Source organism: Anolis carolinensis, chromosome 1 (assembly GCF_035594765.1).
Source record: "Anolis carolinensis isolate JA03-04 chromosome 1, rAnoCar3.1.pri, whole genome shotgun sequence".
Lineage (NCBI taxonomy): Eukaryota > Metazoa > Chordata > Lepidosauria > Squamata > Dactyloidae > Anolis > Anolis carolinensis.
This window is the reverse complement of record NC_085841.1, coordinates 239024448-239051225: the sequence shown is the minus strand read 5'-3', so window position 1 is coordinate 239051225 and position 26778 is coordinate 239024448. Positions and strand designations below refer to the sequence as shown.

Genomic DNA, 26778 nt, shown 5'->3' with positions numbered 1-26778 from the left:
TACGCGGAGCCTGGAGAGAGGAGAGGAGGGGAGTCGGGGGCGGTCTGCCACATCAGGAAGAGGGAGGAGCGGGAAGAGAAGGGAAGGGAAGGAAGAAAGCGGCCTCTGTGCGGCCCGGGGCGCGCGCCCGACTTTCTCCGCTTTTGGGGCGCGCGGCGGAGAAGGAGAAAGACACATACAGAGAGAAGACCTGCGCGGTGACGTCACGCGGAGCTGTCCCTCAGCACCGGGCCAGCTCTGGCGCTGCAGGTTCGAGACCCGGCCGAGCAGGTAAGAAAAGCGGGGAAGCCAAAGAGAAGGAGGGAGCGAGGGAGGGAGAGCTGGTAGGGGGAGCACAAAGAGGGACCCGAGCAATGGAAGCCAGCCATGGCCGCGCTGTGCCTTCCTGCCGGAAAGGAGGAAGGAAAAGGCGAGTGGGGCGGGCGAGGGTTAGGCTTCCCTTTGGGGCGCCTCTGCCCCCGAGATCGGAGAGCTTTGTGTACAATCAAGCGGCGGAGAAGAAGGCCGCTGTTCTTCCCAGCACAAAGGGCTCTCCTGCTGTCAGGGATCCGATCCAGAGCTGCCCTTTTCCAATCCCCGGCTCCCTTTCTTGAAGGCTCGTTCGGCCGGGAACAAAAGAAACGTCCCCCGACCGCTTGGAAATCAACACAACCACCAGAGAAATCAGCCATAGCAGAGCACTTCACGAACCAGCCTGGACACAGCGTATTATTCTTTGGGAACACAGAAATGCTCGGCTGCTCGAACAACCACCATGTCAGGTTACACAGAGAAGCCACTGAGATCCACAATATGCATGTGGACAATTGCAACAGAAAGGAGGAAACCATGAACATGAACACAATGGGGCTATCAGTATTAAAAAGCTCTAAAATCAGGACAGGAAATATTCTGAAAACAGGGGAATTCCAGGCATGAAACAATCAGGGCCAGCTAACACCTCCCAACTCCTATGATTCCCCCAGGCAGGAAGCAGCCAGACCTTGCAGCTGAAAGGCTATTCAATGCTGATCAAGGTGATTAATTGAAACATTCTCACTTGCCTCCAACAGACAAGAGTTCTTTCTCCCACAGATATCTAAGCCTCCCTTGCCTAGTTTCCAACAGAACTCACAACCTCTGAGGATGCCGGCCATAGATGTGGGTGAAACGTCGGGAGATAATGCTTCTGGAACATGGCCATATAGCCCGGAAAACTCACAGCAATCTAACAACTTCCCTATTTCTCTGTGATGGCATTCCTTAGGATGTGCGGAAGGGAATTTTTTTTAAAAAAACCTTATGCATGTGGTCCCCCGTTTGGGAGAAGAAAAACCCCAAACCTTGCCTGATGTATGTCTAAAACACGTGTAAACAAAGGGTGTGCTTTCAAAGCCCAGAACCTAGATGAAAATCCAGAAGCAGTGCCTCTTACCTCCTTCTAAGCAAAGCCTGGCACTGTGTTCTGGCAGAGACATTTCTAGGGTCCCCTTGCCCCAAACAAAGGGAGCCCAGCAGGTCCCCTGAAGCCTTTGCAGCAATGTTCCCTAGCAACCCTGCGGCTTCCCTGGTGGGATCCAGCAGTCCCAAACAAAGGTGCCACCTGAGTCGGGGTCCACCATGACAGGGACAGGCAAGGAAGTGGAAGGAAGGGACGGTGCAGGACTAGACAAAGGCCGTTATGTGCCAGGCAGTGAGGAGGAGGAGGGGGGGGGGAAGGAAATGGGTCGGGTATAGAAGTGGGGGCATGGTTGGATCAGTTTAGGACACCACCTTGGAGGAAGAGCAAAAGGCAGGTGGACTTTTCAAAGGCTTTCACGGCCGGAATCACTGGGTTGCTGTGAGTTTTCAGGCTATGGCTATGTTCCAAAAGCATCCTCTCCTGACGTTTTGCTCACATCTATGGCAGCCATCCTCAGAGGTTGTGAAGTGTTAGAAACTAGGCAAGTGGGGTTTATATATCTGTGGAAGGTCCAGGGTGAGAGAAAGAACTCTTGTCTGTTGGAGGCAGATGTGAATGTTGCATTTGGCCACCTTGATTAGCATTGAATGTTTTTGCAGCTTCTAAGCCTGGTGGCTTCTTGCTTGGAATCCTTTGTTGGCAGGTTTAACTGGCCCTGATTGTTTCCTGTGTGGAATTCTTTTTTTTAGTGTTGCTCTTTATTTACTGTCCTGGTTTTAGAGGTTTTGTAATACTAGGAGCCAGATTTTGTTCATTTTCATGGTGTCCTCCTTTCTGTTGAAATTGTCCACAAGTTTGTGGATTTCAATGGCTTCTCTGTATAGTCTGACAAGATAGTTGTTAGAGTGGTCCAGCATTTCTGTGTCCTCAAATAATATGCTGTGTCCCGATTGGTTCATCAAATGCTCTGCTATAGATGTGGGCAAAACATCAGAAGAAAATGCTTCTGGAACATGGCCTTACAGCCCGGAAAACTCACAGCAATGCAGGTGGAATTGTTGCAAATAAAAAGAGGAAGCTGCAAATGTGTTGAACCAGGCTCTTTAAACTGGGAATCCCCTCGGCTCAGTGTTGGGGCCATGAACATTTTTGGCAACAGTAAAAGATTTCTGCACACCACTCATTTACACAAATCTGTTGACTAGTGTTTACAGTGGACTCTGCAGAAAATGCTTCAGGTGTACACAAAAAAGAATATCAGCCTGTTTAGCAAGCCTTGCAAATGGTGATTTGCTTCAGTAAATGTTAGATTTTTATACCTATTTTATATACCTTGATACCTGGGGTCTCCTAAATATGTCTTGGGTGGAAAGACGTCACAAGTGGAAAAAGTTTAAGAAGCCCCTACATAGACTAGTGAATGCCAAACTCTGGTCCTATTTTGGACCTCATCCTCCAGGAGCTCAGCCACTTTGGCCAAAGGTCTGGGAGCTGAATGCAGAACACCTGGAAGACCAGCTTGTGGGCATCACTAATCTAGACTCACCTAGATTTTAGAGGTTCGTCAAAATTTCAGTTGTCTCCTTCTCTGGTAAAAGGAGAAATTGGTGGAACTTTATTATATTCTATCAAGACATTGTAATTTCCATCTAATATTTATAACCCACCCAGTCTTGTGCATATTTATCTCCTATAACTTCGATAATGCTTAGTTCTTGTGACAAAGTGCACAGGAAAGCATAATGAATGTATTTGCTTATATGGTAACACATGTCACTCGCTCATTGTTATTTTTAAAGAAGTGCTGTTTTCCAGACAACAAAGAGAAGGGTTTGCACTTTTTTGTAGTTGATTTAATGCTATCATCCTGTGTTTTAACCTTACTAGGACTTTGGGGCTAATAACTGTCAACAATGAGGCTTGAGCCACCTGCGTAGCTGGTGAGAGTTCAAACAAACTAGTTCAACAAATCCTCTGTTGTGGAAGTGACTGCAAACCTAAGAATGGAAAAAGGCAGCATTTCTCATAGCAATAATAAGATGTGCTCAGTTAACCAAAGCAGGGATGGGAATATATCGCTCTCCTGATATTGTTTGATCACAACTCCCATCAGTCCCTGAGCCAGAATAAACTGTGGTGAGGTATGGGGTAGTTCTAACTCAGCAACATCTAGAGAGGCACAAATTGCCCAGCTGTGTAGCTGGATGCTTCTTGGACCAAAATAGTGTAGAGATACAATATATATGAGAATGAGATTTGCACAAAATGGGGTAGCAAAGGGGATCATCTATCTATATATATATAAACTAGCTTTGCCCGGCCATGCATTGCTGTGGCTTATGGGAATCATTTGTTGGCCAGGTGGAATAGCAGTGAATAGCCTTGCAACCTCAAAGCCTGGCCATTTTCTGGAGTAGCTGGAGTAGCACCCTCAATCAAAGAGCCACTTTGAAGCCTGGCTACTTCCTTTGTAGCGGAATCATTGTTTGGCCAGATTGAATTGCACTGAATAGTCTTGCAGCTTAAAAGCCTGGCTGCTTTCTACATAGGGCATACTTGCTAGGCCAGGTTGAATGGGACGGAGTAGCCTCATGGCTTCAAAGCCTGGAGATTTTTCACCTAGGGGAAATCTTGGTTGGCCAGGTTGAAAAGCACTGAATGGCTTTGAGGCTGCAAGGCTATTCACTGCTATTCCACCTGGCCAACAAATGATTCCCATAAACCACAGCAACGCGTGGCCAGACAAAGCTAGTAGATTTATAGACTCATATAGTTGGAAGAGACCACAAGGGCCATCCAGTCCAAATCCCTGTCATGCAGGGACACACAAGCATCCCCAACAGATGGTCATCCAGGCTTTACTTAAATACCTTCAGAGAAGGAGACTCCATCACCCTCTTAGAAAGCAGCACATTTCACTGTTAAACAGCTCTCATCATCAGGAAGCTTTTCCTAATGTCTAGGTAGAATCACTTTTCCCGCAATTTGTGGTATTCAGGGGACTTATAACCCAGACATACTCCAGGAAAGTGGAATCTGTCTCCATAGCTAATTTCCTTCAGACTCATTAGCTACAGGCACAAAACATCTGTTACATACCAGAGCTTTGCAATAATCTATTGACAGAGCAGAACGGGGAAGATCCTAAGCTAGTCATTCTTAAGCAACAGGGAGAGATATAGGATGGGGACATACATAATGTGTCTGAACAAGGATTACTCTGACTTCAAATATATATTTTTTATTCTCCAATCTCCTTACTAAATGAAAAAAAACTTCCATATTATATTTATTCCTGCCACTTTCAAGTTGTCTGGCTTTCGCTATGCAAAAGTTAAAGAAAAATATAAACATGTGGGTGTTGTTTTTGTTTTGCATTCACACACACACAAACAAGAGGCACATTCACTTCTCAGAGTCTCAGTTTAACTGGACAGAGAAGCATCAGGGAAAATGAGAGGACATTCTCAGAGGCTACTCATGGCTTCCATGAAAGTGGGGTGATGGATGCTATCGGGGTTTTAATCCCAATTTTAAAGGGGATGTCCAAGATGTGGAACCTGTTTTACACTAGAGTTGTACACCTCTACAAAGTTAAGACTAAAACCCAGGACAAATTCTCACCCCATTGGAAGGCACCATCTGCCACTAGTCAGGCCTTCAGAAAGGAACCAACTGTATAATTGCCAAACCACCAAAACTGGAAATTGTTAGCAGATTATAGCAGACAGTGCCAGCTCTATACATTAGTGACACTTACTCTCATTACAGTCACTCATAGATTATTTGTATTTTGTGCCAGGTGGCACTTCTAATATAAGTATTATGAAATCAGGTTTTTTTTAAAGCCCAACTCCCTTCATATATATATCTCTCTCTATCCATCCCCTTTGAAAATGCCCCTGTCTTTTTTCTGTCTTCCAGACAAGTCTGCACAGTGCTTCCTAAGCCTAGAACATTGGGCCCTGGGGTCTCCTCTGTTTGCGGGGGGTCAAGCAGGGTCCTGTACTTCAGCCACTCCTCAGAGTACCACTCCCCTGGGTTGCTCCTGGGTTAATAGGATTCTTGTGCGAGGAGCTTTTCAGCAGGCTGCCAGAGTAATCCGCAAGGTAAGAAGAGGATAAGGAGCTGAGGATTCCCTGCCACATAAACAGATCCTATCTGTAGGTGTGTCTCACCCTAGCCTACAGGTAAAAAGTTTACTGGAATGGCAGTGTGTGCCTTCACACCTTTCCTTTAGACTCAACAAATTTCAACAAACTTGATGCCAGTGTTTTGCACCCTGCAGCAGCACCCCGTCAGGAAAGGCGGAGTCTATTTGATTTTTTCCACAGATTTTCTGCTGGGTGAGTTTTCATTACATGCTGTACAACTTAAACAACATCACGGCCTCTCTTCCTGATGAACTTCCTCACTAAGAAACTAGGGCTACAGTATTGGTCTCAGCTCCTTTGTGAGATGGCCAGGTTTCTTGAACAATTGTTATCACGCTATCTCATGCAATCGGGAAGGAAGTCTTTCTACTCTTCATAGAAAACATCCACTAGTTTTATATGAAGATGTCAGTCTTGCTTCTTAATATGTGGGTGCAGTGTTTGCCTGGGTGGATGCAGCACATGAAGGGAGCCTGTAGGACAGTGGTTCTCAACCTGTGGGTCCCCAGGTGTTTTGGGCTATAACTCCCAGAAATCCCAGCCAGTTTACAAGATGTTAGGATTTCTGGGAGTTGAAGGCCAAAACATCTTGGGACCCACAGGTTGAGAACCACTGCTGTAGGGAATTGGGAACTTGAGCCTTCCCTTTACTAGGGAAGATGATTGGCCAAAGTATGAGTTTCCTTATCTCACAGGGCAGGGACATGGCAGGCAATGGGTTCTCCTCAGATGTATATGGATGGCTGCCACACAGAACAAGAGCCAGTTTTTACAGAGCAGGTATCTAAAGTTGAATTGCATTGGCCTGCCTTCCTCTCTAGGTAACAACAGGGCACATGCAAACAGGGAGGGTTGGGAGAAGAGCTAGAAGGGCTGTGCTACAGAGAAAAACCATTTAGAAATGTAGTAGGAAGTCACTGTTTGGGGCAGGAGCCCCCAGTGGCGCAGTGGATTAAACCCTTGTGCCGGCAGGCTGATGACTTGAAGGTTGGGTTGCTGACCTGAAGGTTGCCGGTTCGAATCCAATCCAGGGAGAGCACGGATGAGCTCCCTCTATCAGCTCCAGTTCCATGCGGGGACATGAGAGAAGCCTCCCATAAGGATGGTAAAAACATCATAACTTTCGTGCGTTCTCTGGGCAATGTCCTTGCAGACAGCCAGTTCTCTCACACCATAAGTGGCTTGCAGTTTCTCAAGTCGCTCCTGACATGGAAAAAAACTGAATGGGGCTGGATTTTCCCCATTTAGGTTTCAGCTGACTTTGTCACATAATTACAGGCATTGTTCCAAATGTTGCTGTCATGGAACATTTTGTGTTAGTGGATTTGTGTGATTTTCAGAGATGGAAACTAGGTGAGGTGATTTTAATTGGACCTGCATTTTCTCCAAAAGTAGAAGCATTTCAGTTTTATCAAGCCCTAGCTATGTAAGGTCTCAGGTTACACTGCCACAATGAACTTCTATAACTCGGAATCTTGCAGATTCCTTATACCAGCAGAAGATTGTCTTGTGGTTTCATAGCACCTTTCCTTCAACGTCATCTTGATCTTCAGGTTGCAGTACTATGTGTATTTATCTGGGCATCTGCATCATTGAATTCAGTGGGATTTCTCATCAGGCATTCATATGATTGGGCCATAAGAGATCTATGAGTTCAACAAGATGCCATGGCATAAACTGTCTGCACAAAAACAAGACTTTTGCCCCAGCTCTTTCCAAGCCGAGCTCTATATTTATCAGCAAATAATTCTAAGAAAATATTAAGGACATGTGACAGAACAGGGCCACTCTTTAAGTCCTGCTTATACATTTCCCATAGAAACAGGATGCTGGACTAAGGATGCCTGTCTGTTGTGATCCAGCAAAAGCTCTTTGCATTTTTAAGTGAACCTTGAGATACTTTTCCATGATATGGGGATTTATGGGAGGCCCTGGTTTAAAATACACCCACCTCAACATATAGACCTGACATGAATGTCACATTGCTGAAATCCACTGCTTTTCGAGGTCCTTTTCTAATCATGTGGCAGGAAGCTAAACAGAGGGATGCAGCTTTCAGGATCAAGCAGCTTTCAGTTAGCAATTCTTCATGGTAAAGCATGCATGCTCCAATAATTTAAAGATGTTTCTTGACCTCAATTCCTCATATTTGGGACACTACAGTGAAAACATGCTTTTCTTGGTCAGTCACACTGTTTCTTTGCAGTTAAAATGCAGCTTTCATTTTCTTCTGGTTTTGTCTCCAGTTTAAGATCACTAGCTCTGTGTTTCTTAATGGTCTCCTTGACTGTTGCTCCTCTAACTGTTATAAAGCAATCTTCTAAGTATTTAATTCAATGCAGGAATGAACAAGAACTGCCTTCCTGCTAGCTTTGATATTACTGTCCTTTTAAACTATACACTGCAATGGTGGCCTGTGATCCAGCTATATTGACAATGTTTGCCATAGTTCATGGATCTGATAGTCATGACTTCTTGTGACTAAGACAGTTTTAATATAAAAGATGAATTTAAATGACTGTTTAATCATCTAGTGAGCCAGGAGCCAGTCATCTATGTTTATACATCGGGTGAAGTTGACTATTCCCCCAGTTGCCCTTGATTTCTAATTGGGAATGGCTGTGGATTAAAGCGCTTTTGACTGATTTGGAAGACATGACAGATGGCCAGCTGCTTGTCATGTGGCTACATGCACAGCATGATTACTTTCTAATAGGTTAATAAATTATCAGTTTTCACCGGTAGGCATGATAGTATCTATAGTTAGTATTTTTATTCACCCTTCACAACCTAATGGACTGCTATGGCTTGAGGGAACATTTGAGATTTAAGATTAATCTATGGGCTTACTTTTAAAACATTACTGTATTTTCTCCTCCGCAAAGGGGGTTAAAAGGCAGTAGCAAAAACTACTCTTATCCACTCAAGTGGCGATAAATAAAATGCTTGTTTAAGAAGAAAGGCCTTCAATATACCATTGAAAGGAGTCCAAATCTTTTAGAGCAGGGAGTTCTAATATAAGTGGTGCTGCCACTAGGAAAGTGCTCTCAGGTGTTGCCAACCCATTGTAGAATTAATGAAATTTGATACCCCTTTAACCACCATGGCTCATTGCTATAGAATCCTGGGAGCTGTAGTTTGGTGAGGCACCAGCCCTCTGGCAGAGAAGCCCATAACTGCCATGATTCCATAATACTGAGCCATCGCAGTTACTGTGATGTCACTGCATTAATTCTACAGTGTAGGTCAGGCATGTGCAAACTTCTATCCTCCAGGTGTTTTGGTTTTCAACTCCCACAATTCCTAACAGACTATTGGTTGCTAGGAATTGTGGAAGTCCAAAACACCTGGAGGGCCAAAGTTTGCCCATGCCTGGTGTAGGTGAACTATATGTCTCTGAATGCAATGGCAGATGCAAGAAATACATACCAAGAGACATGCAGGTTGTTACAGGAGGAGATTGCCATGTATGCAGCCAAATCCCCAACTCTTTAGGATTATTCTGTGTGTTGGTTAACTAAGGGAAAGCCCAGAGGTATGGTCTTCATCAGCTGCAGTAGAGGAGGCCTTCCATCAGAAGATTTTATGCCAAAGTGTGTGTGCTTTGAATAAAAACCTAAAACTTGGATCCTCTTTTATCATAAGATAAAGAGCTTTAAACTTCAGGATATTTTCATCAGGGGCCATTTGTCAACTTGGATTACACATGACTCTCCAAAATCAGGTCACGGGCCTCTCTGTCACTCCCCACCCAATGCCCTGGATAGCCTTTTCATAGAAACAACTGCTTTTCCCTAGCTATTCCAGATCCTGGTTGGTCTTGGAAGCTAAGTTCCTAACTGCGAGAGCTGTTCAGCAGTGGAACTCTCTGCCACTGAGTGTGGTGGAGGCTCCTCCTTTGGAGGCTTTTAAGCAGAGGCTGGGTGGCCTTCTGTCAAGGGTGCTTTGAATGTGATTTTCCTGCTTCTTGGCAGGGGGTTGGACTGGATGGCCCATGAGGTCTCTTCCAACTCTATGATTCTATAAGTAGGCTCAGCCTTGGTTAGTACTTGGATGGAGGATTGCCAAATAATACCAGGTGCTGTTGGCTATGTTTCAGAGGAAGGGCCAGGCCAAACCACGTCTGAGTGTTCCTTGCCTAAGAAAGCCCTATGAAGTTTATGAGGTTGCATTTGCTCACTGTGGGCCTGTCTGAGGGGCATCACGTGATGGAGGAACCATCAGATTTGAATAAAGGGGCATTAGCAAGCGATCCAAGGAAGATGCAAGACTGAATTCAAGACTGAGGGGACTGATAGGTACAGTAGATGGGGGACAAATCAGTATTTCTGTGCCGCCGCATTGTAAGGGAAAGCCAAGCTGGGATGCAGGGGTGGGGGGAGTTGCAGGCTGTTTGTATGAAAGAGGCTGGATTGTTGAAACAAAGCGGAAAAAGATATAGCCAGGAGAAGGCCGTCTTTGGCTATTTGTCACTGGCCAATTGGAAAATGCTTTGCCTCCCTTAGCAACAGAGAAAGACTAATCAGAAGAGGAGATGCTTTCAGTCCTGGCGCTCATTGGCAATGGAAGGTGGGAGGAGAAAGAGACGGGTGGGAGGAAGAGGGAAAGAGAAAGAAAGAGAGAGATTTCTCAGGCTCTTGACCCCATTCCTGGGCAGCAAAGGAAGCAGGGAATAAGGGCTCATTTTACCCACACTTTCTTCATGGTGTTTCTTTCTCTCACATAGGGTACATCTACATTGCAGAATTAATGTAATTTGACATCATTATAACTCTCAAGGCTCAAGTTGTTCTTTTAAAAGGCTTTAGTCTTCTCTATTGGTAGAGGAGGCTCCTTCTTTGGAGGCTTTTAAGCAGAGGCTGGATGGCCATCTGTCGGGGGTGCTTTGAATGCGATTTCTTGCTTCTTGGCAGAATGGGTTTGGACTGAATGGCCCATGAGGTCTCTTCCAACTCTATGATTCTATTGAAGAATGATGGTGAATCATCAAATCTCTGGTGGCGCTGTGGGTTAAACCCTTGTGCCGGCAGGACTGATAATTTGAAGGCTGGGTTGCTGAGCCGAAGGTTGCCGGTTCGAATCCAACCCAGGGAGAGTGTAGATGATCTCCCTCTATCAGCTCCAGCAGGTACATGAGAGAAGCCTCCCACAGGATGGTAAAACATCAAAACATCCAGGCGTCCCCTGGGCAACGTCCTTGCAGATGGCCAATTCTCTCACACCAGAAGTATCTTGCTGATTCTCAAGTCGCTCCTGACATGAAAAAGAAAAACCTCATCATTACTACACCATTGCAACAAAAGCAACTGGTTTTGCGAAACCCTCTTATAATGCCGAGGCAACAGGGATGTCAGGAGGGGAGAGGCTGACTATCCATGAAAGGCACAACAACAAGCCTCCTGACTGCTGCTTCTCCTCCTCCTGAGCAGAGCCATTTCATGTGGCACATGGAAGTGGGGGTGCCTTAGTGTCTTCATTTTTAGGCCTGTTCCTGGGGTTATTTGGGGTGCTGATTCAGAAAACCTTGGATAGACCACATCAGTTCTAGATTATTAAATATGGTTTTCTGTGGGTGAGCAGATGGTGACTACCAGATGGCATATGTTCTGTATCAGAAACTAGAGCTGATGTGGTCTATCCAATGCAATTTTCTGAATCAGTACCCCAAATAACCAAACCCAATCTAAACTGATTCGAATCGTAACCCCTTTGGTACTAAAGTTGGAGAGTTGTCCCTGGTAAAAAAAAAAGTTGGGAACCACTGATCTAAACCTAAGGAAGAGTTTTCTGACAGTCACAGTGAAATATGCTGCCTCAGAGAGTGGTGGGGTCTCCTCCTCTGGAGGCATTTAAGCAGAGGTCGGATGACCACCTGTCAGGAATGCTTGGATTAGGTCTTCTTGCATAGCAAGGGGTTGTACTGGATGGCCCTTGGAGTCTCTTCCAACTCTACAATTCTATAATTTATGATTCTAAGATATTGTTATCTGCTGCTATGGCTCATGACTGTCCAGTGGCAAATTTTGAGGGGAGGGCAAACCCATTTGTTAGCCAACGATTTTTCATCTGGATGGTAGCCAGGCATGTATTCATACCATTAATGACACTCAGATTTTTGAGCGATACTTTTCCAAACTGCAACCCCGCTCCTTTGGTGACTCACAGCCCTCTCTACTGTTTCTATATGAGCTATAAACTAAGTCTGTGTGGATGTGGGGGTGAATGCATCTGCTCTTCCCTTGGTTGCCATGGAGACCATACGATGATCGTTCTCTTTATAGCCACCACCACCACCACCACCATCCAATTTTGGCAAGATGTTGTCCTGTCTCTGATCAGCTGCTCCTCAGATCGCTCTTAGCATGTTTCGTCAGGGAATATGATGCAGAGTAGTGTTGGCAGCCTGAGATGATTTGAAGAGAAACTTTTTGTAAAAAGCAGAGATGGAGCAAGGATGATGGGATCCTAAGCACCATCCAAAGGATAGGTTTGGGAAGGGATACTAGTCAGGGGCCTGTTCTACCTCTTGTAATGTATTCTTCATGCTCAATGCAGCTTCTTCTGCCTTCCAGTAATGTCTGCTTGGATTTGACTCAGAGCCAGAGAGTTGGTGGTGCTCACATTTTTGACTGTGTCACATATTTTTATTCCTGGTTGTTGGTTGCCTCTCGCAGCCTCCACTAAAACGGAGGTGTTTTTTTCTGAACATCTTGGTGGAACAGCTGTGCTGCTGGAGAGAGGTGAAGGCGTCATTCCTATGAGATGGTGGCATTTTTGCCTCCAACATATAGTTGAAGTCCTTATGCATAAGTGGTACTACTGGTTGGTACCTTAATGGACCTCCAAGGAAGCTCAAAGAGTTTGAAGTTGACTTTGAAATAATATTTTTATAAGCTGGTGCATAGGTGGTATACTTAATGCCAGAGAGACTTTCTAAGATGTATAAAGGCAGTTCTAGGAAATGTTGGAAATGTGAGCCAAATGTTGGGACATCTTATTATATGTGGTGGTCTTGCAAAAAGGCCCTGCAATACTGGACTCAAATACATAAGGTGCTGGAATGAATTGTTAAAGTTAAAATTATGATCAAACCAGAGTTTTATTTGTTGGGCATGGTAGAAAGAAAATATGGAAGATTACTATAATATATAACTGCTGTGAGTTAAGAAGTCTATGTACAGAGATGAAAGGAACCAGTTAAGAAGAATGGCTGACAAAGATCTGCAGACTGAGATGGACAAACTGACTTTGCTGAACCAAGTAGAAATCTTTGATCAATTTTAAGGAAGATTTTGAATTACTTATCGTCTTTTCACAGCAATAATGGGGGAAAACTTCAACTACTGGATTTATGCATTAGAGAAATGTTATTAAAAGTAGACGTGTGGTTATATAGTGTTATCTAAAGGGAGTAGGATAATAACAAGTAAGAACAGATAATCCACATGAAGCTTGAATAGTTTAATAGTTGTGTGTCTTGTATGTGTTTAGTACGTCTATCTTAGGTTACTGTGTTTGTTTTAGATGTAGGTTTGTTAGATGTAGTAGTTTTTGTGTTACAGTAGAGTCTCACTTATCCAACATAAACAGGCTGGCAGAATGTTGGATAAGCAAAAATGTTGGATGATATGGAAGGATTAAGGAAAAACCTATTAAACGTCAAATTACATTATGATTTTACAAATTAAGTACCAAAACATCATATTGAAAGAAAATTGAAAGAAAAAGCAGTTCAATACACAGCAACGTTATGTAGTAATTACTGTATTTATGAATGTAACACCAAAACATCGCAATGTATTAAAACATTGACTACAAAAACATTGGCTACTAACAAATTGACTACAAATAAAGATAGAATTTCATAAAATGAACTTACAGTAACAACACTGGTGAAAATTAAATCTATAAAAAATTCAGTCCTTGCTGCCTAAAGAAACAGTTGTAGATCCAGGCAGGAGGCAGACTGTGTTGGATAATCCAGAATGTTGGATAAGCGAATGTTGCATAAGTGAGACTCTACTGTATATATTATGAAAATAGGGGCTGCGGTGGCGCAGTGGGTTAAACCACTAAGCTGGGGAACTTGCTGACTGGAAGTTCGGTGGTTTGCATCTGTGGAACAGGATGAGCTCCTGTTTTATCCCCAGTTTCTGCCAACCTAGCAGTTTGAAAACATGCAAATCAATAGATCAATAGGTACTGCTTCAGCGGGAAGGTAATGGCGATCCATGCAGTTATGCTGGCCATATGACCTTGGAGGTGTCTACGGACAATGCCAGCTCTTCGGCTTAGAAATGGAGATGAGCACCAACCCCCAGAGTCGGACTCGACTAGACTTTAATTTTACTATTATGAAAATCTGTTTTTTGTATTGTCCTTCTTATTTATTTTTTCTTTATTTCTGAATAAAAGTTGATTTAAAATCCCTTTCTTGTCCTCTCCTCTCTTCACAGATGGAAGAAATGCCATGAGGCAAAGTTTTCCACAGGCAACAGGGAGGGAGTGGGAAGCCTGAAGTCATTTCAGAGACCTTGAAGAGCCATGACGTCAACGGTACAGACCCTGCGCTTTCCGCTTCTGCCCCATGCACCGGGCCAGGATCGGATGCATAGTTGTGAGCAGGAGATTGAGCGACGCTACCAAGTGGTGCCATCGGTGGTGTGTGCCATGTGCTGCCTCTTTGGGATCATCTACTGCTTTTTTGGTGAGCAACTAAAGGACAACTGCAGGAGTGGCATAGGGCCTTCAGGAGTTCCATTTCCCTGAGTACCCTTCCTAGGTTTGCAGAATGAAAGTCCTTGGCACACGGCCGCTGGAGTCACTCGGCATCATTGGGGGGCATGGGGAACTTGGCGCCCCATGCTTCGTACTGCCCAACTTCAGTAAAGAGAGATCCCATGGGGGAAGCGTCGATTGTGCAGCTTCCCCCCATGGCTTCCTGTGGCAACATGGGAAGCTTCCCATCTTGCTATGGTGGCATGCACCAGCACCGCCCTATTTTACCCAAGGAGCCCCTTCAGCATTGTTTGATGGGAGCCAGTGGGCTCCGTGAGTGACCTGGGCTAAACCAGCATATGCCGGTGTCACAGTGTGTCTCTGGCAGCAGCAGACTCAAAAAATAGCCTTGGTGACATCCCCCTGAGGTTGCATTTCTTGGCTGGGTTCCTGTGCTAAGCACAGCAAAATCCCAGGACAAAAGATTAGCTGACTTTCCTTGGGACACTTTGATGCTTCCACTCATCTATTACAGAGCCAAGTGCAGAATCAAAGAATGCCAAAGTAAAAGATAGAACATGCTTGATATTAGGATTTGTCATTTACTGCTGGCTACAAGGTCAGACCTACCATTAGACATGGTGAGATCATAAATGACTACCCAGGGGAACAGATTTTGGTGGTCATAAAAAGAACAGCAAATTGTTAGTGCCTAATTTATTATTTTTATAACTTTTATTCATAATTTTTATGAATATACTGTATCCCTCTTTCTCCTCCACAGATATTAATGTCTGTTCTCCTCTTCCCTAAGGGTACCGATGTTTCAAGGCAGTGATGTTCCTGACAGGGCTGATGTTTGGCTCAGTGATCATCTTCATGCTGTGCTACAAGGAGCGGGTGCTGGACACTCAGCTGAGTGTGGAGGCCTCTGTGGGCATCGGGCTGGGCATTGGTGTGCTCTGCGGGCTGGTCACCATGCTAGTACGCAGTGTCGGGCTCTTCATGGTCGGCCTGATGCTAGGGCTGCTGCTGGCTGTGGCCGCCTTGGTGGTAATGGAGCAGTTCTACCACCCACCGACTGTCTGGATCCCCATCGGCTTGCTGCTCGGTGTGGGCATGCTGTGTGCCGTGCTTACCCTGCAGTGGCAGCGACTTTTCACCACGCTATCCACCGCTGTTTTTGGCAGTGCCGTCATGACTGCCACGGCTGACTACTTTGTCGAGCTCTTTCTGCTGCTGCAGTATGTTTATGAGCGTGTCAAGGTGGCGCCTTCCCGGCCCATCTGCTGGTACAGCTGGGTCATCCTGGGTACTTGGCCCATCCTGGCTTTGCTGGGCGTCCTGGTGCAGTGGAAAGTCACCGCTGAGGGATACTCACACACTGAAGGTGGGTTCAGTGCTGCAGGGTGGATATATTGGGGTCTGGGAACACTGGAATCTGTCTTATAGTTAGACGTTTCATCTAGTATCATAGCTCTCCCTGAAGAACCCTTGTTTATCTAATAGTTTCAGCTCCATGTACTAACCTTTTGTCTGATCTGTTGATCGTAATAAATGTTTCATTAATGTACTAACCATGTCCAGCCTGCATGGTTTCAAAAATCAGTGAAGATGGTGTATGTTCAGGGTATCAGTATTGTTATAGAGAGTGAAGAAGCCTCATTGCTTCCAGCCCCTTGCTCATCCAGTTCATTTACCCACCAAAGAGTTATGATAAGCTCTGTTTCCCCTGCCTATCTTTCCGCCCTAATAAGAAGTTTCTCACCAACACAGGGGCTGGCATCTCCCAGATTTTGCTAAGCAAGATTTCTTTCCTTTTAATAGAATATGCTGTTAAATTCTTGGAAGTGATATACTTAACAAGCCATATATCTGTCAGTTACACGTTGGCCTGGGGTGTGTGGGAGGAACCCTTATGCAAGTACACCATGCCTTGTGGATAGGACTTTTTATCAGATGCGAGGAGAACTGTGTTTACCAACATAAGGCTGACAACATTTAGTCCAAAATTACAGGCAACAGGAATGGGTTTATCATTGTCAGAGCTTGGAAATGTTAGTTTTGCACTACAACTACAAGGATCCCTCAGGCAATAGCGTCACTGGGTAATTCAAAACTGGTTTTCCTCAACTAATGATTGCTGTTGGTGTCATGACTACGGCTTCCTGCTGAAAGTGGTTAACACAATGTTTATATTCAAAGGAAAATAGGCTTGGCACCAACTTTTATACCACCTTCCCTGGTCATGCTGTTAATCATTGTTTGAGGCAGAGACTCTGTTTGCTGTCATTTGCTGTCAAATTGCCTTTGATTTAGGACAATTCTATAATGAAGAGACCTCCAGGAGTCCACAGTCACCAAATGTTCTGCATAGGCATTACAGCCTCAAGGCTCAGGGCTGCTTGTATTGAATCAGTCCACTCTTAATGTAGTTTTCCTATTTTCTTATTTCCTTCCACTTCACAGAGGTTTGTTATCTTTTCAAGTGTGTCATGTTCTCATAATAGGCTTGAAGTACAATAGTCACATTGTGGCTTCTACCAAGTTTTGATTTTTCTTGTTAATACAGTAGAGTCTCACTTATCCAACATAAACAGGCTGGCAGAATGTTGGATAAGCGAAAATGTTGGATAATAAGGAGGGATTAAGGAAAAGCATATTAAACAAATTATGTTATGATTTTACAAATTAAGCACCAAAACATCTTGTTTTACAACAAATCAACAAAAAAGCAGTTCAATACATGGTAATATTACATAGTAATTACTGTATTTACGAATTTAGCACCAAAACATCGCAATGTATTGAAAACATTGACTACAAAAACATTGGCTACTAACAATTTGACTACAAATAAAGATAGAATTGCATAAAATGAACTTGAAGTAACAACATTGTCGGAAATTAAATCCATAAAAAGTTCAGTCCTTGCTGCCTAGAGAAACAGCTGTGAATCCAAGTGGGAGGAAGGCTGTGTTGGATAATCCAGAACGTTGCATAAGCGAATGTTGGATAAGTGAGACTCTACTGTATTCTCTTTTACTACATACCTCTTCCTTGGCACCACAGTTTAAATGAGTAGATTTTCTTCCCGTCCATTTTTGTCAGTGTTCGGCTTTCACAGTCACACATAGAAACTGGAAATTCTATGGTGTGGATGATTTTGACTTGGATATTTAATGAGATACCTTAACCTTCAGAAGCAGGTTTCTTAATGCCCCTTTGTCCCTAGTCTGGTTAATTTGCTTTACAGATATATCCTTTTCTCAGTTTTCTACCAGAATACAAAGTTATTCTTTAGGCCCATAAGAGGGCCAAAAAGTTGGCTATATCGGTTCAAAGACTACTATTTTGAACAATTTATTTCTTTAAACACCAAATTATTAAACAATGGACTGATTATTTACACATTGCAAAATTAGGAGAGAAGTGTCCTTTTGGAGGATCCTGAATGAAAAGGCTATGTAGTAATAGGTTTCATTTGGACTTTTCAGTTAGCTTAGCAGGAAATAGGAAATATTTCCTGCTAGTGTAACCTTCCTGATTCGTTAGAGGAGTGGTTGTCAACCTGTGGGTCCTCAGATGTTTTGGCCTTCAACTCCCAGAAATCCCAACAGCTGGTAAACTGGCTGGGATTTCTGGGAGTTGTAGGCCAAAACACCTGGGGACCCACAGGTTGAGAACCACTGCATTAGAGCAGGGGTCCCCAAACTAAGGCCCGGGGGCCGGATGCGGCCCTCCGAGGTCATTTACCTGGCCCCCGCCCTCAGTTTTATAATATAATATATTGTATATACATATAATATTGATAATAATATTATAATGTAATACAATATAACTAATAATAATACCATATAATAATATTAATTATATATTCTATATTACATATAATATTACTAATAATATTACAGTATAGTGGTATAGATCAATATAGTAATATATAATGCTAATATTGTGCTATGCTAATAATATAATATATTGTATGTACATATAATTTGTAAGCCACTCTGAGTCCCCTTCGGGGTGAGAAGGGTGTGATACAAATGTAGTAAATAAATGCAGTAAATAAATAATAAATACATTTTAGACTTAGGCTCACCCAAAGTCTGAAATGACTTGAAGGCACACAACAACAACAACAACAACAACCCTAATTAACTTGACTATCTCATTGGCCAGAAGCAGGACCACACTTCCCATTGAAATCCTGATAAATGTATGTTGGTTAAAATTGTTTTTATTTTTAAATATTGTATTGTTCTTTCATTGTTGTTGTTGTTGTTATTTTTGCACTACAAATAAGTCATACATCGGAATTTGTTTGTATTTTTTTTCAAATGATAATCCGGCCCCTTAACAGTCTGAAGGATTGTGGACCGGCCCTCGGCTTAAAAAGTTTGAGGACCCCTGCATTAGAGCTTTCATAAAACTGTTAATATTGATGTAGAGACTGTTAATTTTACCTTAATACTATCAATTGCCCGTGGTACTTATTGTTAGAAGGAAAGTGGCAACAATTACTTTCTGAAAGGCCAACTATTTACAAGTTATTGTTATCAAGTGGAAAAGAAAATGCCATCTGTAAATTCTACATTCCAAAGAAGGTTCAAGTCCCTGCCAATTCATCAGGATCAAATTTCCAAATGTAATTAAATCTCATAATTCAGGTTTAGGAGGGTCCATCCAATTCATTCTGCAAAGGCTAAACTACACATTACATGCAAATGTAATTGCAACCTGCCATATTTCATCTTTATTTTTAAAATCTTTTTTTAGAGGATACAGTCAATAGCAGAGGAATGGATGGAAATATCTATCCCAAGACCTTTTCTCTCTGTTTTTGAAGTATCATTACAGCAAAAGTTTGGCTTTTTTTAAAGACTCCAGACATTACTCTCAACAACCATACAGAACTAGTTAATAGGAATCCCTTAGAGTGTGGTTAGTCATTCAGCACAACCTGAAAAAGTTATTTTTGGACACAACTCCCAGAATTCCCATGTTGGCTTGGAGATTCTGGGGAATGTAATTCAGAAAATATTTGTTTCTAAGCTACAGTGAAAAGTAGTTCCTGGCAAGGAACTGTACATTTTCAGAAAGATACAATTTTTGAGTCATCTTCTTTGATACTTCATGATGGCTCTGCCAATCATAACCCTAACTCAGTCTTGAAGCATCTAATGAGGTTTGGTGGATCTTAAGTGTTATTTTAGGTTTTTGCTTCATTCTGCAGAGGTGGCATCTGCTCACCCTTTTAGGCCAGCCTTTATTTCATTGAGTTTCTCGCCTTGTTTCCCTTTTCTTCCACAGTGATTATCAGTCGCCAGCAGCGCCGGGTTCAATTGATGCGGATCAAGCAACGGGAAGAACACAAGGAGAAGAAGAAGAAGAGGCGGCCACATCCTCATCCCCATGTGCAACACAAAGCCCACCCACCAGAGCCCGCCTATCGTCGCAAACCTAACCCTGTACGCCGATTTGATGGGGATGTACTCTCTCCAGTGAGTGAATGCCATAGGGTAGGATGGCATGTGCTGAGAAAATGGGTAACACCCTCCCTGCTACACTGCGAATCATGTCCAACAGCAAGAGTGGGACAGACAATTGGAGAAAGTCAGCGTGTCTCTGATTCTTTTCCTCTGGCCTTCCTATCTCTTTCTGGCATTTAGAAAAACGAAAGAGTGGAAGGTTTCTGTAGGCTACCTACCAAGTAATGTCTCCATGTGCAGGCAAAAAATATCAATCAAATAAAACACAACATCATGTGTATGGAGGGAAGGTAGCTAAATAAACTTTGAGCCAGTTGTGCTCTTGACTTGCTTCTGGCAGTTTAATTTGAAACCTGATATGAAGGAGAGATTGAGCCTCAAAAAGTATAAATTATACATCCTGAGACTTACAAGGGTATTCAGGTTTAACTGTCATGGGAATATCATATGGAATCCTGGGGCATTATACTGTATATACTCGAGTATAAGCCGACCCGAATATAAGCCAAGGCACCTAATTTTACCACAAAAAACTGGGAAAACATTGACTCCAGTATAAGCCGAGATACCAATAAAATTACATTAATTGAGGCATCAGTAGTTTAAAGGTTTTTAATCTTTACATCAAACTGTAATTTAAGATATGACTGTTCAACTCTGATTAAATCATTATTTTCATCTTCTTCAATGTAAATGTGCTTATGTATCCTTTTAATAATAAAAGAGTGAAATAATAAATGTAATAATAATAATAATAAATGCAGTAAAATAATAAATGTAATAATAAATAGAGTAAAATAATAAATGTAAAATAATAATTAATAGAGTAAAATAATAAATTTAACAATACCAATAATAATAGAGAAAAATAATAAATATACCATATGTACTTGAGTATAAGCCGACCTGAATATAAGCCTACCAGGATCCTCACCCGAGTATAAGCCGAGGGTTTTTTTTTTCAGTCCTAAAAAGGGCTGAAAAACTAGGCTTAGACTCGAGTATATACAGTAACTCTTAGCCAGAGAGCTTTAGAGTCTCAATACACCGCAAAATGCTGAATTCCACATAATGTTTCCATGGCAGTAAGACTGGAATGTAGTGTTAAAACAATATTGAGTGGTAAGATCCTTAGTCTCTCTTTTACATCAGGGCTTGATATCTTTAGTTTATTGCACTTTAGTTTTAGCTTAGAGCCAGAAGCTGAGATTTCGCTTCGGCCGTAGTGAAATCTCTATCTAGTCTTCCAATGAGGACCTAAAAGAAGCTTGCTAATTGATAAACACAACTGTCACTGCATAACAGTAAAAATATCTAATGATTGACTACTTCACCACATCAGTTGCTGACCAATTACATCCAATAAGTCTGTGCCAATTAATTTTCTGTGTTGTCAGAGGTATAAATCGCCTGGGACAAGTTGTGCTCTGTTATGGTACTAGCACTCTTTCTCTTTACACTGAAATGTTCAAATGCACAGAGGAGGAACATCAGATATCTATTCAAAACTTTAAGGTGACTGAAGGCTCGGACAGTGTCCCATTACAGTCACTTTGTAAAGTGTGAACAGCAGGCATACATTCCCAACATTGTAGGAAAAGTGCCACGAAACTTCAATTGGTCATGGTTTCCTGCCATATGGCAACTGGATGTTTAGGAATGTGCACCTGTTAGCCACATTTCACGGTTTTGCTATAGCTAACACTATATAATATAGCCATAATCACGGTTCTTCATGAGCTCTGTGTCTCACACAAATGGGTTTTGTGCTAGTGGAAACATTTGGAAACTTTTAGAGCTGAATAGCTTGGAAACTATACCTCTTCCCATGTACTGTGCATGTTTCTGCCCTCCAAGCTACTATCCCATAATTTCTTCTCTCCACCAGAATAATTTGTTTGGTTGTTTCTCCTTCAGCTGAGTAGTTTCCCTCTTTTGCTTTATATCATGCTTATTCAAACTGTTTATTTTTCTACTTCATCTCTGTCTTCCCTTACCTTTCTTCTTGAATTTTATGGCTGCCCTCTTTTAATACCTTTTTTAAATGCAAGTTTCGCTTTTTGATGGGCATTCCTTCTGTTTATTTCTGAAAGGAACATATTGTACAGAAATGTAGCTTCTGTAGGGCTCTGAGGGTTTACTGTTTGGAGAGCTCCCCTTGAGTATTTTGAGAAGCTGTCCCCAGTGCAACCTTTGGACATTGCTTCCTCTTTGTTTTCAAAACCACATAAGATGAGAAAAATGTCAGTTCCTTCAGTACCAATTCCATCTGCTTCTAGGTCTATATCTGTTTCTTCGGTCCCAGTCATTCCTTCAGTTTGGATCACACATCTATTTCACCGGCTTCTGCTACCCCATCTGCTGCTGTCCTGGTAAAAGAGAATTATCGCAAAGCAGAGAGACCAAGACGTCTCATGTGAAAACTATTCCTAAAAGGCCACCTGTGCCAGGACCTTCAGGGTCAATGACACACTAAGACCCTGCTCATAAAAAGTGGGTCAGACAGTCTGGCTACAAGAAACCTCCATGAATGACTTTGCCTTCTTTGAATACTGAATCTTCTGCTGATTATAATGATAAAACATCTGAATTATAAAACACTAGCTGTGCCCGGCCACACGTTGCTGTGGCAAAGTGGTGGTGGTATCGGTTAAAACTTGTTGTGGAATTTTTATTTGACGTTATTTGTATTTTTTTAAATTAATTTTACTGTCACTTATCTTTTTTATTTATTATATTTTATTATTTTGTTGTATTATTTTTAGTCATTTTGTTATAGTATTTTATTGTATTAATTATTTTAGTGTTTTTATAATTTTTTATTGTCTTATTTGTATTTATTTTTTTATCATTATTTTATTAACACTGGGCTGAGTGGGTTGCTAGGAGACCAAGTGGGCGGAGCTTAGCCTTCTAACTGGCAGCAATTGGATAAAAACTATTATTCCTCTCCCTCTAATTAGGAATGTATTTCTCTTTTCTTTTTGTTGTATCAACCTAGAGGCATGGATGAGGGGTTGTGCTGTCAATTTTCGAGGTTGTGGGGTGTTTACTTTTGTTGTTTTGTCCGCTGCCGTGATGCCATCACTCTTTTATATATATAGATCTCTTTAGTCTTTCATACCAACTGCTCAAGTTACTTCTTTTTTGGTCTGTCTGATCCTATTCAGTTTGCACCTCTTTCTAACTTGGGATCTAAGCAGTTGGCTAGGGCTTTTTCACATCATCCTCCATTTCCATCACTTAGGAGGGTCAGGTTTCTCTTTCAAAGGGAACCTTCTTGTGCCTTTTTCAGACCTTCCTACAGAGCAGGAGCACCATGCCTTTACCTATCATACAATACATACAGCCGTGAACATCTATGACAAGAATGGCTGAAGTTATATCACTTTTATTCACTTTCTTACCATAATAAGCACCACTATCAGAGGCTATTACAGCCATCCCCTTTCTTATCCATACTGTAATCACACCTAGCATCTGATACACTTGATGTCTCCTCACCATTGCTCATCTCAACATGTTTTTCCATCTTCTCAGTACCTCTTCTTCCACTTGCCCCTTTGAGACATTCATTGGTTTTATGACACTGTTGACTGACTCTGGAAGTGGCTTTTCTTGTAGCTCTGTGAAACAAGAGTGAGTTCACTGCTCTTTGTTCAGATGAACCATATTTTATTCCTCATAGGAACAAGATGGTTTTATGCCTGGACACGTGGTTCCTTCCTGAAACATTTTCACAATTCCATCTCAATGATGAAATCACTCTTCTTACCTTCTATCCACATCTGGGTTGGGGCAGTTCCCTCATAACTTTGAGATTTGCAGGGCTCTTGAATTTACTTTTAATGTACTGCCTCTTTTTGTGAGATTTGACAGACGTTTTAGACCTTGAAAGAGACATCAGGTCTTATCACAAAGATTTTTGAAATGGGTGCCCCAGGTTATTAGACTTTCTTACATGTTGCCCAAACAACATGTACGAGATTGATTGAAGGTTTTATTCTACCAGAGCATTGATGTTGTCTACAGTTTTGCTATGCGGTTCTACTTACAGTTTAGGCAGGACCACAACACAGTCACAAAATTCCATATTTGTCCAGCATTATAGACTGGATTGCAAAGCTGGGGTAGATGCTCAGTTTGGGCATTCTGTCCTGTCTTCTGTTCTTTAGTGTCCTGACCCACCACCTAATGGTAAGCTTCACAGTCACCCATTTGTCTTAGGCACAAGGACCATGAACAAGTTGCTGAACCTGTAACTGATCTTTGAGTGGTCATCTGTGTCCTCACACAAACCAATAGTACCGCACCTCTTTTGAATCCCTGCAATATTTCACAACAGATTTCAAAACTGATAGGACAGTGGCTTGGTGGACTTGGACATGCACAATACACGAGAGTAGATGAAGGTCTGCCAAGCTGCTTAGGTTTAGAAGTTTCCAAATGGGTTCTCAATTCAGGTGCAAAATCCATTTGTGTTGGGGCACAGATGAACCAAAGTTAGTTTCTTCTTTTCTATGAAGAAGTCTTTGTTTTTCTTGTTACAGTAGCCTTGTCACTTCCCTGAAAGCATCCAGCTTTAGTCACAGCACAACTGGTCAGAGCAGTGCATCTCTGGCAGCCTATGACCTGAATTCTACTTGTAGTCCCATTGATTTTGTGGGTATTTTCCATTTTGGGTTACAGTATGATCCAGGCCATTATCAGAAAGGTCAGAAACCATTTTAGGAAATGATATCGTTTAGCTTAGTTTAGTTTATTTGTTAATGAATGTACAAAAAAAGCAAAGAGTGGTATGTTTTGTGGTTACTTCCAGAAGGAATAATACTGCAGTGCTTTGGAACAGTTCTGAGAACATTCCTTCTCCCAGGCAGATATGCAGGAGGAGCCTGGACTTTCCCACAAAACTCTAGAACAAAAGAAGTGATTTTACTCAGAAATAAGTTGGGGAAAAGGGTGGAGGAGTAAAGGTAGCATTCTAATTTTTTGCTTCCTCTTCTTGCAGAGCTACATACAGAGCTTCCGAGAACGGCAGACGGGCTCCTCTCTCAACAGTCTCTTGGTCAGCACTCATGCTGCTATTGACATAGACTATGACTGCAGTTCCACTGTGCCCCTGACAACGGGCTCTGGCCCTGCCATGCGAGTATAGTCCAGCACCTCCCACCAAAACACAAGGACGCTATCATGAGTGGTTTCAAACTTCACACCATGTGGACATTGTCCAGCGCCTGTGTTGCCATCAAGCCTTGGGGGATGCTCATCGCTAGCATTCATGGGCCTGGCCTGGACATGCAAAGGTAGTCCAGCATCTCTCAAGCTGCAGTATATGCAGAATTCTCCCCAGTGCTACGTTGGCTCTGACCAAACCACCAAGAACAAGGGGCAAGGGAAGAGTGTGAGCAAGAGCTTGGGGCAAAGGGCTGAAGAGAGACCTGGTTGCAACCCACCCAGGCCAAAAAATGTGGAAAGTAGTTATTGACATAATAATCAGCATTGTGCTATAAGACTAGGAAGGAAGAAGCTAATCACACTTAACCACTCCCAAAAAACTGACAAGAACCTGCTGGTGTGTCCCACCCAACACTATCTGAGCGGCCCGTATACAGATGGACCATGCAGCGTTCTTGTGCTGTCTCGCCACATGATGGACCCAATCCTTATCCTGGAGTTTGTCTTTGCATGAGCTGGTCCCAAGGATCATCTTAGGGGGTGCAAGTGCCCATTGTGTAATGACAGTGATACAATTTGATTCAGTTCAGTCTGGCTGGAACAAGCCAGCTCAGGGAAATGGGCTCCTCTGGCCCTGGGGCCCTTGCCCATACCAGTGCCTGGCTTTCTGTCTCAAAGGGTGACTCGAGAAGGGAGGGGAGGAGGGGGGGCTGGGCACCCAGGCTGGGCTGGGCTGTGTAACTGTCCACGTGTGCAAGTGAGAGTGTGAGTGTGGGGGAACTAGAGCAATGTGGCCATTCGACTGGTATCCAGGCAATGAGCCTTTTTGAGGCTCCCTCCCTTTCCCATAGTCCCCTTACTCCTCATTCTGGAGGGTGGGGAGGACAGTGAAGGACCCGGGTTGGGGAGGAAATACCCATGTACATAGTCTTGTTACAATTATTTGTATTAATTTATTATTGACAAAAAGAGCTGGGTCTGAAGATATCAGATGGGCCCAGAGGGGCCATTGGAAAGATGGTGGAAAACAACAAAATGGATTTCTACAGCCCTCTTCTCTTTCCCCTCAGGTCTATACCTGCACTTACCCCCTTTTTCTGTCTATCTCCACAGCCCTGGGCAGGGTGGGGAGGTGGATGTTTTTCCCTACTTAACAAAAGCCCTGCATTTGAACTTCGTCTGTGGGTGATTTCTGTGTGGACTAGACAGTGAGTCTCTCGCTGTTTACATCTTTGGAGGCGATGGGAGGGGAGAATTAATTGGCCATCTCTTTCAGGATGGGGCAGAGGAGAATACAGTGCACTTCAGCAAGGCCTCTCCTCCATGGGGAAACTGCATGTTTTTGTCACCAGTCGCCATTGTTGTCACCACAGAAACCTTGCACTCTTTGGTTTTCTTTGTTTTGTCTTTATCTCTTTCTTTTTTTGTATATGTGCCAAACGCTGCCCAGCTGTGGCTGCGCAAGTAAAAAAAGCCTTTCAGGAGTAGTGCTTTCATGAATTAATGCGCCACAAACAGTGAGTTGAAACAGGAATGGTGCTGCTTCCATTAATGTGTATATGGAAAGCATGGGTGGGTGGGAAATGAGGTTTCAACACTTTTCTTGCTTGGCAGGTCATAGTACTGTGTTCCCAGGACTGAGGATTTACATATGCAATCTTGCAGAACCATGGCTACAGCATCTTATTTTGAAAAAAGGTGCCATACTAGGGCAATGAATGTGCTGGATGACACTCTGCCAGGGCTCATCTCTAGCTAAAATGTGTGCTGTTTCTGATAAATCCAATGGAAGGAAAGTTACAATAAGATTTGAAAACTCTACCTAGGACAGAGTGCCAAATCAGCAAGGCAGTCTTTA

General features: G+C 42.9%; 1 protein-coding gene across 4 annotated transcripts; it reads left to right on the top strand.

Moving 5' to 3' along the window:
• On the top strand, positions 1-26404 carry tmem198 (transmembrane protein 198). Of its 4 annotated transcripts, XM_062967238.1 has the most exons (6): positions 1-270; positions 5306-5490; positions 13992-14242; positions 15068-15643; positions 19567-19775; positions 24754-26404. In XM_062967238.1, the coding sequence occupies exons 3-6, from the start codon at positions 14080-14082 to the stop codon at positions 24898-24900; spliced, it is 1095 nt and encodes a 364-aa protein (XP_062823308.1). In that variant the 5' UTR covers positions 1-270; positions 5306-5490; positions 13992-14079; the 3' UTR covers positions 24901-26404. The 4 variants fall into 4 exon arrangements, with proteins under 4 accessions (XP_062823308.1, XP_062823307.1, XP_008110074.1 ...); XM_062967237.1 differs by lacking the exon at positions 5306-5490 and having other exon boundaries at positions 3-270; XM_008111867.3 differs by lacking the exon at positions 5306-5490 and having other exon boundaries at positions 21-270; positions 19567-19757.
• The last annotated feature ends 374 nt before the right edge of the window (positions 26405-26778 follow it).